This window comes from Perognathus longimembris, chromosome 22 (genome assembly GCF_023159225.1).
Source record: "Perognathus longimembris pacificus isolate PPM17 chromosome 22, ASM2315922v1, whole genome shotgun sequence".
Taxonomy (NCBI): domain Eukaryota; kingdom Metazoa; phylum Chordata; class Mammalia; order Rodentia; family Heteromyidae; genus Perognathus; species Perognathus longimembris.
Genome location: NC_063182.1, coordinates 6,910,264 through 6,923,419, shown reverse-complemented (window position 1 = coordinate 6,923,419; position 13,156 = coordinate 6,910,264). Strand labels below are relative to the sequence as shown.

At 46.0% G+C, this 13,156-nt stretch overlaps 3 protein-coding genes across 3 annotated transcripts in view; all 3 read left to right on the top strand.

Annotated features, from left to right (window-relative positions):
* The window catches only part of LOC125339773 (protocadherin gamma-C4), a 365,900-nt gene that overhangs the window by 185,264 nt on the left and 167,480 nt on the right, over nt 1–13,156 (top strand). The gene's annotated exons all lie outside the window — the stretch shown is intronic.
* LOC125340138 (protocadherin gamma-A4-like) lies at nt 428–3,044 on the top strand. The gene is given in 2 exon segments (XM_048331589.1): nt 428–2,617; nt 2,620–3,044. Coding segments are annotated over 2 exon segments (2,469 nt in total). The 5' UTR covers nt 428–573.
* LOC125340137 (protocadherin gamma-A4-like) lies at nt 6,173–8,652 on the top strand. Its single transcript, XM_048331588.1, has one exon. The coding sequence runs from the start codon at nt 6,181–6,183 to the stop codon at nt 8,650–8,652; it is 2,472 nt and encodes an 823-aa protein (XP_048187545.1). The 5' UTR covers nt 6,173–6,180.

Below are 13,156 nucleotides of genomic sequence, written 5' to 3'. Positions count from 1 at the left end.
CTGAACATACAACTGCCAGGCTGCTGTCTGTTACTCCTCTGTTTCCTTTACCCTTCATTCCTGCTCTGGTCATAGAAAGAAATATAGTATACTCAAAAGAGGCTTTGGGGTGACTACTTTAAAAAACCTTTCAAAACATTTAAAACACTTTTTTCTCAAAACCCCATGTAACTTCTATGAGAAAACAACTTAGCTTATTAAAAATGAAGGTATGGATCCTTTGTTGAAAATTAAGCAACAGGAATTTGTTATTTATTCTCCTCGGAAAAAATGAGATTAGCAACCGAAACAGTATAAAGTTTTGCACTCTTCATTTTCAAGAAGGGGTTGCAATAACAGTTTAGGGCTCTGAGTGTCGCTGTTCACCACGCGGGGGAAAAACAACCAGACCTTCAGTCAGAAGATTTCCGCAGCGCACAGCCCTGGTTCCGGGCGCTTGCAAAGCTTCATCTGGGACCCGCGATTGCTCAGCGTTCCACCGCGAACGCATCGGCCCTGGGAAGACCAGGACCCAGGGCTCCTCGGCCTCCAGCGGGAGCCGCCAAGCTCAGGCTGTCGCGCAGCGGGGCTGTCATGGCGGCTGCTTCTCCATCAGACTGCAGGCGACTGGTGTGGATGTGCTTTGTGCTGGGAGCCCTGTGGGAAGTGCGGGCCCAGCAGATCCGCTACACGGTGCGGGAGGAGCTGGAAGAAGGCTCTGCCGTGGGCGACCTGGCCCGGGACCTGGGGCTGGAGCCGCGGGAGCTGGCGGAGCGCGGCGTGCGCATCGTGTCCAGAGGGAAGGCGCAGCTCTTCGCGCTGAGCCCGCGGGGCGGCGGCCTGGTCACCGCGGGCAGGATCGACCGCGAGCAGCTCTGCCACACATCTGCCCAGTGTGTGGCACACTTGGAGATCCTCCTAGAGGACAAGGTGAGCATTGTGGGAATCGAGGTGGAAATAACCGATGTGAATGACAATGCGCCCAGGTTTGCGACGGAGCAGAGGGTAATAAAAGTTTTTGAAAGTGAAATTCCTGGGACGAGATTTCCGCTCCCTGAAGCTTTCGATCCGGACATAGGGCTGAATTCTCTGCAGGGTTACCAGCTCAGCTCCAATGCTCACTTCTCCCTGGCCATGGAGAGAGGACCTGATGGGGTCCAGTATCCGGAGCTGGTGCTGGAACGAGCCCTAGACCGTGAGGAAGAGCCAGTTCACCACCTGGTTCTCACTGCCTACGATGGAGGCGACCCCGTTCGCTCGGGCACTGCCAGGATTCACATCACACTCCTGGATATCAACGATAACGCTCCTGCATTCACCCAGCCAGAGTACCACGTCAGTGTGCGGGAGAATTTGCCCGTGGGCACACAGCTGCTCACCATCAAAGCCACCGATCCGGATGAGGGGACCAATGGAGAAGTGACATATTTCTTCCGGAATGACCTAGGCAGAATATCCCAGCTGTTCCAGTTGGATTCTGTCAGTGGGGTCATCACAATATTAGGAGATCTGGATTATGAGGAGTCTGGATTCTACCATATCGACGTAGAAGCCCTTGATGGACTTGGCCTTCAAGCCCGAAGTAAGGTTCTTGTGACAGTCGTTGATGTGAACGACAATGCTCCAGAAGTCACAGTTACCTCGCTCACCAGCTCTATCCAAGAGCCTTCTTCCCCTGGAGCAGTCATTGCTCTTTTCAATGCTCATGACAGCGACTCTGGAGAGAATGGCCTCGTCACGTGTTCCATTCCAGATCATCTTCCATTTAGACTGGAAAAGACCTATGGAAATTATTACCGGTTATTGACACACAGAACTCTGGACAGAGAGGAAGTCTCCGAATATGACATCCTGCTAACTGCCACTGACCAGGGAACACCTCCCCTGTCTACAGAGATGCATATTGCATTGCAGGTGACAGACATCAATGACAACCCACCCACCTTCACTCACGCCTCCTACTCTGCCTACATTCCAGAAAATAACCCAAGAGGAGCGTCCATCTTAGGCATGACAGCCCAGGACCCTGACAGCGGGGAGAATGCCCTAGTAACCTACTCTCTCACAGAGGACACCATCCAGGGAGCGCCTCTGTCCTCCTACATCTCCATCAACTCCAACACAGGAGTCCTGTATGCTCTTCGTTCCTTTGATTACGAGCAGTTCCAAGACTTGCGGCTGCTTGTGATCGCCAGCGACGGTGGACAGCCACCCCTCAGCAGCAACGTGTCCCTGAGCCTGTTCGTGCTGGACCAGAATGATAACGCACCTGAGATCCTCTACCCCACCCTCCCCACGGATGGTTCCACGGGTGTGGAGCTGACGCCTCGCTCTGCAGAGCCGGGATACCTGGTGACCAAGGTGGTGGCCGTGGACAAAGACTCAGGACAGAACGCCTGGCTGTCCTACCGCCTGCTCAAGGCCAGCGAGCCGGGGCTCTTCACGGTGGGGCTGCACACGGGTGAGGTGCGCACGGCGCGGGCCCTGCTGGACAGAGACGCGCTCAAGCAGAGCCTCGTGGTGGCGGTGCAGGACCACGGCCAGCCGCCCCTCTCGGCCACCGTCACGCTCACCATCGCCGTGGCTGACAGCATCCCGGAGGTCCTGGCAGATTTGAGCAGCGTCCACACTGCCCCTGACACAGGGACTCCGACCTCACGCTGTACTTAGTGGTGGCAGTGGCCGTGGTCTCCTGTGTCTTTCTGGCTTTTGTCATCGTGCTGCTGGCCCTGAGGCTGAGACGCTGGCACATGAGCCGTCCCGCTCTGACAGCACACAGTGGGCTGGCAGGCCTACCTGCTTCACACTTGGTGGGTGTGGATGGGGTGCACGCTTTCCTGCAGACCTATTCCCATGAGGTGTCGCTCACCGCGGACTCGGGGAAGAGCCACCTGATCTTCCCGCAGCCCAACTATGCGGACACGCTCCTCAGCCAGGAGAGCTGTGCCAAAAGCGAGCCTCTCCTGCTACCCCAGGATTTCCCTATGTCACAAGGAGACCCCAGCCACCTTCTGGTAAGCCAGTTCTATCATCTGCCTCACACAGGCGAGCATCAGATTCTGTGAATGCCTTGAGTTGTGTAAGATAGGACTTGCAAAAAAAGTACCCCTTTCTTAACATTCCATTGTGTCAAAAGGAGTGGAAAAATAATGATTAGTATCATTTACTAAACCAGAACTTACTTGCTAATGACTAGCTTTGTGTGTGTGTGTGTGTGTGTGTGTGTGTGTGTGTGTGTGCGTGTGTGTGTGTGTGTGTGATGTGATACCACATTTTTTGGATCCATTCAAGCTGTAGCATGGCATCTGGGTTGTTTCCATATTTTGGCTGTTATAAAATTTGCAGGCATATACATGGATATGCAGTTTTTTTTTATATCCTGGGTGCTGTTTTTCAGTATAGATGCCTAGGAGTGGTATGGCTAGGTCATAGGGTAGGTCTATTCTGAGCTTTTTTAGGAACCCCTATACTGTTCTCCAAAGTGGTTGTACTAATTTGCACTCCCACCAACAGTGGAGAAGGGTTCCTCCAGGAACCCAGGGCGTTCACAGCCCCATGATCTTCTTTTGCTCAAGGCTAGCCACAGAGCCATGTCAGGGTTTTGCTGTTTATGTGGTACAAAGGAATTGAACCCAGGGCTTTGTGCATGCTAGGCAAGCAGTCTACCATTAAGCTACATTACCAGCTCCATGTGTGTATTATTTCTAAACCTATTTACACTTTTTGGCACAAGTTGAGTTTCAATAATTGTTGTCATCAATTACCTTTCTTGTCATAAAAACTTCATCTGCAATGTATCTTATTGAACTCAACCTTCTAACAACTGTTCCCCCTTATCAATTATTTGCCTTATAACATGTAGCAAAAATTGTCACAATTTACATATAAATCCCTAGCTTTGGATCCATATTCTTCCCCTTCATAATTTCATTCAAGAATATAATTTCTTCACCCTTCTTTTGCCATTTAGTTTTGCTTTCTCTACTGGTTACTGTTCCAATAAGGAATGTAACAAACACATTTTAAAATTCCATATTTTTATTGCTTCTTTTTTGGTTTTTTGAAGTGAGTCAAATGTGAAAACACTTTGAGAGTATTGTGTATGTGAAGAAATTTATTTCCAAAACATCTCCAAGCCCCATCAACACCTGAATCTTCTCCGGATGGTGAAAAGTGCTTTAATTTGCTCCCTCAATATCTCTTTCATTTTGAATCATTTTATGCAAATTGTTAATTCAGGAATAATTGAAAGAACTGGTGCTAAACTGATTTATCTCAAGTTTTCTCTGACACTCAAATATGTTATGAATGAAGTAAGCCAGACCCAAAGAAACAGAATTTACATGGATTCCTTCATTTGTGGTATCTAGAATGTCTCTCTAAATATGTACATAAACACAGTGTGTGCAGTGCAATTAGTTACAAATGAACTAAATAACGTAAAACAGATTCAGTGGAGAGCTCAAATAGTATAATTCTTTTTAGAAAGACTGAGAACCCAATGACATAAGCGTAATCATCAGGAAATACGTACTAGCTAGAGAGATGAGGGCCCAAATAGAAGGGGATACACAAATGGAGGAGGGAAGAAAGGGAAGAATGCAGTCAGGAGTTCATCATGTATACCACACAATTAAGAAAAATAAAGGAAGGGTTGGGTGGAAAGGAGTGAAGATGTTAAAAGGATGACAGAGATCAAGATGCATGGTATTCATAAAGTGCTTTGTTCCGTGACAAAAAATTTACTACACACCCTACCAAATTGAAACAAGAGAGAGGAGGGTGGATTGGGTAGGATTGATGAGAATGTTCAAAGGCATGGCATTGATGAAGACATACTATATTCATGGACTGTGTTGCTGAATGGAAAGTCCTTTGTACAGCTACTTACAGATAAAAATATTTTAAAAGTAAAAACTGAAACAGGAAAATAAATTAACAAAAATATTCAGTCCTATGAGGCGATGATAATGCATATATGACCAATAAAATATTTCCTTTTACTTGTTTCTAAAATGAAAAAGACTGGTAGAATGATTCAAGTGGCAGGGCACATGAGCACAGGACTCCTAGTTTCAACCCCAGTACCTCCAAAAGAAAGAAAGATAATTTTGGAGAGCCCTTGCCTTGAAAGAACAAACTCTCAGTGCAAACCCTAATAACACCAAAAAGTAAATAAAATTAAAGTGAAATTTAGAAATGATTGTGAAAACTATGCAGTGGTCATGGTACACTAAAACCACTAGGTTCTTTGAAACATGCCAGTATCTTTCTGACTTCATAATGATATTAATATCAATGTTCGTCCCATAGTTTGAAGCTTTGCATTTGCACCGTTGATTGTTCATTAAATACTGAAAACAATATTTGCTGAGTTCTGATTCTATGGAGGTTGCTGTTCTAGCAGTGAAGGAGACACTGTGAACAAGTGTCACAGGCAGAGTTTGGAACCTAGAATTTTTGATGTACAGCTAGGAAAAAAATAGTCTTTTCAACCTAAAACCATTTCTCAACCTCATTTGCACACGGGGTAACTATCTCTTGAGTGTCAGGTAATTCCTTGCAAAGAATTAAAAGCTTGTCGCAGACTCCAAGGGTCCCCTCAGATGACTAAAGCTGAACTTCCACCTTCCAGGCCCCTGTCTGTTACTCATCTCTTTCCTTTGCCCTTAAATCTTACCCTGGTCTCAACAAGAAATATAGTATACTGAAAATGTGCTTTGCGGAAGAACACTGTAAAAAAAAATTTTTTTTTAATGTTAGATCTAACATTCTTTATTAAAAACCCCATGTAAAATCTCTGAGAAAATAACTTAGCATATAACATAGGAAGGCGTGGATCCTTATGTGGCAAATTAAACTACACGAATTTGTTGTTTATTCTCCTCGGAAGAAATGAGAGTGGGAATGGAAACAGTATAAAGTTCTGCAAAATTCATTTTCAAGAAGGGGTTGCAATAACAGTTTAGGGCTCTGAGTGTCGCTGTTCACCACGCGGGGGAAAAACAACCAGACCTTCAGTCAGAAGGAGATTTCCGCAGCCCACAGCCCTTGTTCCAGGCGCTTGCAAAGCTTCATCTGGGACCCGCGATTGCTCAGCGTTCCACCGCGAAGGCATCGGCCCTGGGAAGACCAGGACCCAGGGCTCCTCGGCCTCCAGCGGGAGCCGCCAAGGTCAGACTGTCGCGCAGCGGGGCTGTCATGGCGGCTGCTTCTCCATCAGACTGCAGGCGACTGGTGTGGATGTGCTTTGTGCTGGGAGCCCTGTGGGAAGTGCGGGCCCAGCAGATCCGCTACACGGTGCGGGAGGAGCTGGAAGAAGGCTCTGCCGTGGGCGACCTGGCCCGGGACCTGGGGCTGGAGCCGCGGGAGCTGGCGGAGCGCGGCGTGCGCATCGTGTCCAGAGGGAAGGCGCAGCTCTTCGCGCTGAGCCCGCGGGGCGGCGGCCTGGTCACCGCGGGCAGGATCGACCGCGAGCAGCTCTGCCACACATCTGCCCAGTGTGTGGCACACTTGGAGATCCTCCTAGAGGACAAGGTGAGCATTGTGGGAATCGAGGTGGAAATAACCGATATGAATGACAATGCGCCCAGGTTTGCAACAGAGCAGAAGGAAATAAAAGTTGTTGAAATTGAAAATGCCGGGAAGAGATTTCCGCTCCCTGAAGCTTTCGATCCGGACATAGGGCTGAATTCTCTGCAGGGTTACCAACTCAGCTCCAATGCTCACTTCTCCCTGGACGTGCAGAGAGGCCCTGATGGGGTGCAGTATCCGGACCTGGTGCTGGAACGCACCCTAGACCGTGAGGAAGAGCCAGTTCACCACCTGGTTCTCACTGCCTACGATGGAGGCGACCCCGTGCGCTCGGGCACTGCCAGGATTCACATCACACTCCTGGACAGCAATGATAACGCTCCAGCATTCACCCAGCCAGAGTACCACGTCAGTGTGCGTGAGAATTTGCCCGTGGGCACGCAGCTGCTCACCATCAAAGCCACTGATCCAGATGAGGGGGCCAATGGAGAAGTGATATATTCCTTCCGGAATGATCTAGACAAAATATCCCAGCTGTTCCAGTTGGATTCTGTCAGTGGGGACATCACAATATTTGGAGATCTGGATTATGAGGAGTCTGGATTCTACATTATCAATGTAGAAGCCCATGATGGGCCTGGCCTTCGAGCCCGAAGTAAGGTTCTTGTGACAGTCGTGGATGTGAACGACAATGCTCCAGAAGTCACAGTTACCTCGCTCACCAGCTCTATCCAAGAGCCTTCTTTCCCAGGAGCAGTCATTGCTCTTTTCAACGTTCATGACAGTGACTCCACAGAGAATGGCCTCGTCACGTGTTCCATTCCAGATTATCTTCCTTTTAGACTGGAAAAGACCTATGGAAATTATTACCGGTTATTGACACACAGAACTCTGGACAGAGAGGAAGTCTCCGAATATGACATCCTGCTAACTGCCACTGACCAGGGAACACCTCCCCTGTCTACAGAGATGCATATAGCATTGCAGGTGACAGACATCAATGACAACCCACCCACCTTCACTCACGCCTCCTACTCTGCCTACATTCCAGAAAACAACCTGAGAGGAGCGTCCATCTTAGGCATGACAGCCCAGGACCCTGACAGCGGGGAGAATGCCCAAGTAACCTACTCTCTCACAGAGGACACCATCCAGGGAGCGCCTCTGTCCTCCTACATCTCCATCAACTCCAACACGGGTGTCCTGTATGCTCTTCGTTCCTTTGATTATGAGCAGTTCCAAGACTTGCGGCTGCTTGTGATCGCCATTGACGGTGGACAGCCACCCCTCAGCAGCAACGTGTCCCTGAGCCTGTTCGTGCTGGACCAGAATGATAACGAACCTGAGATCCTCTATCCCACCCTCCCCACAGATGGTTCCACGGGTGTGGAGCTGACGCCTCGCTCTGCAGAGCCAGGATACCTGGTGACCAAGGTGGTGGCGGTGGACAAAGACTCAGGACAGAATGCCTGGCTGTCCTACCGCCTGCTCAAGGCCAGCGAGCCGGGGCTCTTCACGGTGGGGCTGCACACGGGTGAGGTGCGCACGGCGCGGGCCCTGCTGGACAGAGACGCGCTCAAGCAGAGCCTCGTGGTGGCGGTGCAGGACCACGGCCAGCCGCCCCTCTCGGCCACCGTCACGCTCACCATCGCCGTGGCTGACAGCATCCCAGAGGTCCTGGCAGATTTGAGCAGCATCCACACTGCCCCTGACACAGAGGACTCCGACCTCACGCTGTACTTAGTGGTGGCAGTGGCCGTGGTCTCCTGTGTCTTTCTGGCTTTTGTCATCGTGCTGCTGGCCCTGAGGCTGAGACGCTGGCACACGAGCCGTCCCCCTCCGACAGCACACAGTGGGCTGGCAGGTCTACCTGCTTCACACTTGGTGGGTGTGGATGGGGTGCACGCTTTCCTGCAGACCTATTCCCATGAGGTGTCGCTCACCGCGGACTCGGGGAAGAGCCACCTGATCTTCCCACAGCCCAACTATGCGGACACGCTCCTCAGCCAGGAGAGCTGTGCCAAAAGCGAGCCTCTCCTGCTACCCCAGGATTTCCCTGTGTCACAAGCAGACCCCAGCCACCTTCCGGTAAGCCAGTTCTACCATCTGTCTCACACAGGGGAGCATAGGATCCTGTGAATGCCTTTAGTTGTTTATGATAAGACAGGCAAAATAAAGCACCCCTTTATTTACATTCAATTTGTGTCAAGGGTGGTGGACAAATAATGATTGGTATCATTTACCAAACAAATACTTAGTTGCTAATGAGTAGCTTTATCTCTTTTTTGTGATGTGACAGTGATTTAACTGAGGAATAGTGGTTATACAAGCAAAGTTCTACCACAGAGCTACTCATCCCTTGCTCATCTTGTTTATTATTTATCTTTTCTAGTCTTCATTCATTTGTAGTTTTAGCAGAAATTTCTTAATTATATGTCGTTAAGACTCTCACTTTGAGTGTGTGTGTGTGTGTGTGTGTGTGTGTGTGTGTGTGTGTGTGTGTGTGTGTACTGGGGCTTGAAGTCAGGGCCTCAGGCTCTTGGTTGTATGTTTTGCTCCAGGATGATGCTCTAGCTTTTAAGCCCAGTGTTCTGTCCCAGCTTTTGGCTGGTTATTTGAAGATAAGAGTCTTGTGGATTAATCTGCTTGGCTAGCTTTGAACTTTGATCCTCAGTTCACACCCTCTGACTGGGTAGGGTTCGAGGCATGAACCCCTGCCTTCTGGTAGTACTCATTTTTAGAATGCCCTTTTCAACAGCTTTCAACAACTTCCAAACCTGGTGAAAAGTGCTTTAATTTACTCTCTCATAATCTTCTTAAGTTTGAATCATTTTATATGGTAATTGTTAATTGAGGAATAATTTAAAGAACTGGTGCTGAACTGATTTATCTCAAATTTTGTCTGATACTCAAAACATGTTATGAATGAAGTAAGCCAGACCCAAAGAAACAAATATTACATCATTTCCTTCATTTGTCATAGCTAGAATGTGAATAAATATGTACATTAACAGTGTGTACTTTGCAAGCAGTCACAAATGAATTAACTGAAGTATCACAGACTCAGTGGAAAGCTCAAGTAGTATAATTCTTTTTAGAAAGACTGAGAGCCCAATGACATAAGCGTAATCATCAGGAAATGTGTCCTTGCTAGAGAGATGAAGGGCTGAGTAGAAGGTGGTACACAAATGGAGGAGGAAAGAAGGGGCAGAATGCAGTCAGGAGTTCACCGTCTATACCACACGATTAAGAAAAATAAAGGAAGCGGTGGATGGCAGGGAGCAAAGATGTTGAAGGGATGACAGAATTCCAGATGCATGGTTTTCGGCTTACACAGTATGGCTGGCGACAATAGCTAGCGCTCGCTCTACTCTCTCTAACGGGGAAGCAGCGGACTACAAGAGAATGAACTGTATCTGCCTCTATTTCCAACGGACTCACGTTCAACTTTCACTCACAGACACACAAGCCGGGAAATTTTTATTAATCCCTTTTTTAAAAAAAGTTAATATAAAATTATAGAAAAAAAAAGGAACCTGGTCGATACTAACAGGTGGAACAATCCGCAGCAGCAGCGGGAGAGGAGAGTTAATGTAGTTGATTTTCTGTGGTTGTTGGTTGTTCACTAGTCTCCGCTACACAAGGAGAAGCTGCTGAAAGTTTGGTTCTCCCGGCAGCAGACCGAAGCAAACCAAGGATCACTATCCCTAGATCAGAATGGGATGTACTTTTGAAGGATGTGCAATGTTCAATCATAAGTGTGACAAAACTGACAAGCAGGAAGCTTATCTACTCCATGAGAGCAGCATGTTTTTATTTATACTAAACAGTTTTGCAAGTATTGCTTTTGCAATCGTTTGTCTTTTTTACCCTGTGTCTCTTGATTTTGGTATTCCCTTACAGTTTCCTAATTCTAATACCTGTATACATGGTTTCCAATGTACTCAGATAAGATACAGAGATAGTGAAGGTACGACCACAGGAAGGGCATACAAGAGGTTCATCCATAATACAAGCTACAGTTACACATAGTACATTGAAAGTTGTTTCAAAACTGATATAACAATTGTTTCCATATCATGAAGTTCATTTCACTTAACATCATCTTTTGTGTTCATAAGGGTATAGCTATTGGGCTCTTGTGATCCTCTGCTGTGACTAGCCTAAACCTGTGCTAAATATTCCCTATGAGGGAGACCATAGAGTGCATGCTTCTGTGGGTCTGGCTCACTTAGTATAATTTTTTCCAACTCCATTTCTTTACAAATGGGACAATGTCATTCTTTCTGATAGAGGCATAAAATTACACTGTGTATATGTACCACATTTTCCTGATGCATTCATCCATTCAGGGGCATCTGGGTTGGTTCCAAATTCTAGCTATGACAAATTCTGCTATGATGAACATTGTTTTGCTGGTGGCTTTAGTGTGTTCTTGTTTGTGGTCTTTTGGGTAGATGCCCAAAAGTGGGGCTGCTGAGTCATAGGGGAGCTCTATGTTTAGCCTTCTGAGGAATCTCCATACTGCTTTCCAGAGTGGCTGAGCCAGTTTACATTCCCACCAACAATGAAGTAGGGTTCCCTTTTGGCCACATCCCTTCCAACATTTGTCATTGTTAGTTTTCTTGATATAGGACATTCTTACTGGGGTGAGATGGAATCTTAATGTTGTTTTGATTTGCATTTCTTTTATGGCCAGTGATGTAGAGCACTTTTTCATATGCCTCTTGGCCATTCTCATTTCTTCATAAGAGTAGTCTCTTTTTAAGTCTTTACCCCACTTGTTGAGGGGCTATTGAGAACCAGGATTTTCTTACATTACCTTTGAAACAAACTTAAGTCACACCTCCCATGATGACCTGACCAGGAAAGTTGTGGAAGTCTTCAAGCCAGGAAAATTTATGACCACCTTGTTTGTTCATCAGTGTTCTAAATGTTGCACGGTGCTTTCTTCTTCTCAGAAGATCGAAGACTTCAAACGTCTTCATTGCCAGAGTGCTATGTTCAATGATTACAATTTTGTTTTTACCAGCTTTGCTAAAAAGCAGCAACAACAGCAGAACTGATTAAGAAAAAATGCAAAAAAGAAGACACATAGATGGTGGTGGCTGATTTCTAGACGTTGATACTGGGGGTCATGCTTTCCATAACCACCATCTTGTAGTTGGAAAAAGCCCTAGATGTAATGAGAGTGTAATCAATTTGAAGTGTATGCTTTATTATATCAAGGAGTTAGATGTCTTGCATGGATGATCTCTTCTGTGTTTAGGTATTCTATGCCACTCTTGCTGTGAAATTGAAGTGCATGTAGAACATAACTTTTACTAGAGGAAATGTTATAACACTTCTGAAAACGATTCAATTTCGTTTATGCACAGTATAATATTTCTGCAGGTAACATCCAAAATTCCCCACAGACAAGGCTTTCGTCCTCATTAGGTGTTGACCTCAGCTGAACCATCTGGGACTGTTCTATTAAATTTCTGCCAGAATTTTACATCCAGTTACCTCCACTTTCTAGAACATGTTCTCTACTAATGTTACTGAAACCAGGTTATACTTCATACAGATGTTTTTTGCAAAAGCAATTAAAATTTTCTTCAACAAGTTGGATCCTCACGGAATGATGCTAGTTACTCCTTTTGTGTGTATTACTATTTTAATAATTGTAGTCTTGTGATTGGTTTCTTTTCTTTCCATGGTGTCTTCGCCCTTTGCCCCTCATATAAAGCGACACACTGTAACACTGTGGGTTTATATACAAATCTCATACCTCAGAGGGGGAAGCAGGATATGATCCCTGAGTTGAATTTTTTTCAAAGGGTGTCAAAATTTTGCCTCCATTATTGGCATGGGCTCTTTTGAAAAAGTAGCAAAGTTGAATGTATCAAAATTTTTTAATCATATCTACCCAGCAAGAACCCATAGAAAATTATATAGATTTTCAGAGTACTCTGTAAACAATCCAACCATGTTCTACTCTTAAGAAAATTGGATTGGCTTCTAAAGGAATATCCTGTCTTGTTAAGTACTGGTAGCAAAGAACTTATCACTAAGGATGTAAGCAAGGACGTTTAGCATAATGGTTATCTGTTCAGCTTGGATCATTTACCTTATACTTTGAGCAGCCCCTGCCACAAATTTTCATTAGTAATCTCTACTATAAACTAGAGCAGAGTAAGTGTCTTTTTCATCTTGTGGCTTAAAGTTCTGTGATGCACGTGACATGTTGGTTCTTCCTGTTCCTGTGTGGTCTTTTTACCATGGCAGTCACAGGACAAAGGATGTCCAGAATGAGAACTGTCAGGCTACTCATACAACTATGTGGCAGGGGTTTTGAGTGAGTACAAGACACCACATTTCATAAGTACTCAACTAGAAATGGAGGCTTTCAAAAGTTGGCATCTTTTAAGCTATATTTGCAAACAATGGTAATCAAGCAACTGAGAGAAGAGCAAAGTTAACTACATTTTATATTTATTGTCCACAATATTTTCTTGATAATTTCTGGATTGATGCAGTGATGTTTTATTCCTTCTGTGCTTATAGTTGAAACACCTTTTGTTAGTGTTTCTAAACAATACCTACTTGGTTTGAGATCAAGTGGTTGGAACACTGTTGACGTTTATTTTCAGCATGCTGT

Bases quoted from the DNA above. Each gene is read 5' to 3' on its own strand.
- LOC125340137 (XM_048331588.1), top strand. From the start codon at position 6,181: ATGGCGGCTGCTTCTCCATCAGACTGCAGGCGACTGGTGTGGATGTGC.